General features: G+C 34.8%; 1 protein-coding gene across 1 annotated transcript; it reads left to right on the top strand.

Moving 5' to 3' along the window:
• Nucleotides 1-711: 711 nt before the first annotated feature.
• On the top strand, nt 712-2,767 carry LOC136220446 (heat stress transcription factor A-7a-like). The gene is made up of 2 exons (XM_066008265.1): nt 712-1,338; nt 1,749-2,767. The coding sequence occupies exons 1-2, from the start codon at nt 1,051-1,053 to the stop codon at nt 2,493-2,495; spliced, it is 1,035 nt and encodes a 344-aa protein (XP_065864337.1). The 5' UTR covers nt 712-1,050; the 3' UTR covers nt 2,496-2,767.
• Nucleotides 2,768-3,264: the final 497 nt, after the last annotated feature.

Genomic DNA, 3,264 nt, shown 5'->3' with positions numbered 1-3,264 from the left:
CTTGTTGTAAATTTTGATAATGTTATGATTTTAATGTTAGAATCTGTTGTTGTTTGGCATTTTTTGTTATATGTCACTTCGTAAATTAGCTTCAAAACACATCCAGAATTCGCATATGCTAATTAAATTCATCAACTAAACCAAACATTAGCTTCGCAGGCTTCACATATGCTAATTAAATTCATCAAGTAAACCCAAACATTAGCTTCGCAGGCTTTGCATAAGATCGAATCTGCAAAGTCAGATGGGAGGGAGACAGACGTACGTAAATATTGAGAGTATTATGGAAAAGTCACACAAAATTAGTCTAAATATGTAGTAGATTAAGTAAATGAGTTAAATATGTAAATAGTGAATATAATTTACCCAACCATGAAACATTCATTAAAGAAAATTAAAATTTGAGGTGAAATGGGAGGTAGCCAAAGATATATGGGTCCCACACCCCATATGAATACCATACCATAGCATGTGGAAGTTCGAGAAGTTTCGAAAGAGTGTCACTACCTCACTCTTTTTCCGCCTCTCTTTCTCCTCACGCTTTCCAAATCAAGAAAGTATTAGTATAATATAGGGACTGAGAAGGCAAACCGAAGTAGTGAATAAAGTCTAGAAGTTTCCATTAATTTTAATAATCTTGTATCCTGTATTTAAGAGGTTTGACATTTGCCATTAATCCGTGCCACACACACCTTTCCTTCCTATTTCTTCAACTTCCCGACACAGACCTAAGCTTTCCTCACTAACTAATCACGGCAGCACCCAAAATATCTCTATCTCTTTCTCTAAAAGGAAATGGAAAATATAAAACCTTCCATCCTTGTTCTTTGTCTTCTTCTTCTTCTTCTTTTCCTCAAAATCTTCCCTTTTCACTTTCTTTAAATGTACACTCACTTTCTCTCTCTTACACTTGTCACCATTTTCCTTTCTTTCTTTCCAATTCACACCAGCTAAGAAACAATCATAATCTTCAAGTTGCAGAACACTCTGTTTTTTGTTTTTGCAGAATACTCTGTTTATGTTTTTGTTTTCAACTAAGAAAGATCAAATATGAATCCGTATTTCATAGTAAAGGAAGAATATCCAGAATCAAGTGAGGAGCATTCAAATATAGCTCCTCCTCAGCCAATGGAAGGGCTTAATGACACTGGACCCCCTCCATTTCTGACAAAAACTTATGAAATGGTGGATGATCCAATCACTAATTATATGGTTTCTTGGAATATTGGGGGCTCTAGCTTTGTCGTTTGGGATCCTCATTCCTTCTCCACTAATCTTCTCCCTAGATACTTCAAGCATAATAATTTCTCCAGCTTTGTCAGGCAACTTAACACTTATGTAAGTACTCTGTTTTTTCCATTTTCAATTTCAATTTGGGGATTTCTTCTTTTTATTTTATTTGTTTTGAGTGGGTTAATTCTTTTTAATTTAATATTTCAATTATGGTCAACAAACAGAGCTCCTAATTAAAAATTAATATAACTTCCCAATACCACCAAAGAACATTGTTCTCAAAGTTTCTAGAATTTGTAACAATAAAAAAAAAGTTTCTAGAATTTTCTCGCAACTTCGATAGAAGTCTCTGCTATAAAGAAGCCAATTTCATCCTAATCTTCATCTCCCAATATTAAAATATTACCCAATGGATCATTCTGGAAGTGGCAAGTGGGGTCTTCCCATGTGACGGGTTTAGTATTCTAATACATTTCTAATTAATATTTTAATATAATAATTTGGAAATTGTGCAGGGATTCAAGAAAATAGATCCAGATAGATGGGAGTTTGCAAATGAAGGGTTTTTGAGGGGGCAAAAGCATCTTCTGAGAAATATCAAGAGGAGAAAGACAATAAACCAGCCTTCATCATCTCATCAGCAACAGCAAGCAGTGGGCGCTTGTGTTGAAATTGGGCGATTTGGGTTAGATATAGAATTTGACCGACTTAAACGTGATAAACAGGTTCTGATGATGGAATTAGTGAAGCTGAGGCAGCAGCAACAGAGTACTCGATCATATATTCAAGCAATGGAGGAAAGATTACAAGGTACTGAAATAAAGCAGCAGCAGATGATGCAATTCTTAGCTAGAGCTGTTCAAAATCCGGGCTTTTTAGAGCAGTTGGCTCAGCAGAAGGGTAAAAGGAAAGAACTTGAAGAAGCTATTACTAAAAAGAGGAGGAGGCCAATTGATGTTGGAACTAGTATTAGTTATTCTAGAAATCCAGTAAAAACTGAAACTTTAGAGTTGGGAGACTATGGATATTCAGAATTGGAAGCCCTTGCTTTGGAAATGCAAGGATATGGCAGAGCAAGAACAGAGCACCAAGAAGAATACGATATCGAAGAAGAAGTTCCTGAATATGGAGAAAGAGAACTTGATGAAGGATTTTGGGAAGAATTGTTAAGTGAAACCAATGGAGGAGGAGGAGAAGAAGAGGAGGATGTAAATGTGTTAGCTGAGCGATTGGGTTATTTAGGGTATTCAATCCCCAAATGAACAAATTCAAACCTCATCGTCCGTCACTTGTTTTTCCAGTGTTAGCAGGATAGGTGTAGGATAGCAAGTAGATAGTGTGTTTTTCTTGGTTTTGTTTATGGTTTTTTCTAACGGTTGTGTTTTTGTTTTTCTTATCTTATAGCCATAGTCATGTTAATGTTGATTAGGATGAAACTAAGCTAATGGTCGGTTGGACAAGAATCTGGTTGTACAATAACCAATAAATTGTACTCTGAAAAGGTTGTTTTAATTTGGTTTTGTTGTTTAATTCATTGTAAATTTATAATTGGCCTCAAATTGAATATATATAGATACATAGAGAGAAGCTGTGTAGAAATGGACAAGAAGCTGCTGCAAAGTTTACAAGAACCACACAAATTTTTTCATTTTTTATTGTTTGAGAAAACAAGAGCCACACAATTTAGTTGGAATCAAGGTAGTTGGTAGTTAAGTATGTCCGCTTGATCTTTGTTTTGGTCAGTTAGATTGTCGCATAGATATTTTGATATATAAATGTTCAATCAATCATCTTCTTGGTTGTGAAAATTGTAGAATGATAAGGAGGCCTTTTTACCTTTGCTTTTGCTTGCTTGTTTCGGCTAAGTTGTGGTCGGATTTTATTTATTGCCCATTCGGTTTTTAGTACAGTACTATGTAGCTTTTGTTTTAGCTATAGCTATATTTAGGTAAAAGAGTAGTAAAAATTTCAACTCCCAAAACAGAAAATAGAAAATGTTGAATCATGTACATAAAAGAACAAAACTTAACC

Source organism: Euphorbia lathyris, chromosome 2, assembly GCF_963576675.1.
Source record: "Euphorbia lathyris chromosome 2, ddEupLath1.1, whole genome shotgun sequence".
NCBI lineage: Eukaryota > Viridiplantae > Streptophyta > Magnoliopsida > Malpighiales > Euphorbiaceae > Euphorbia > Euphorbia lathyris.
This window is presented reverse-complemented; position numbering and strand designations above follow the sequence as displayed.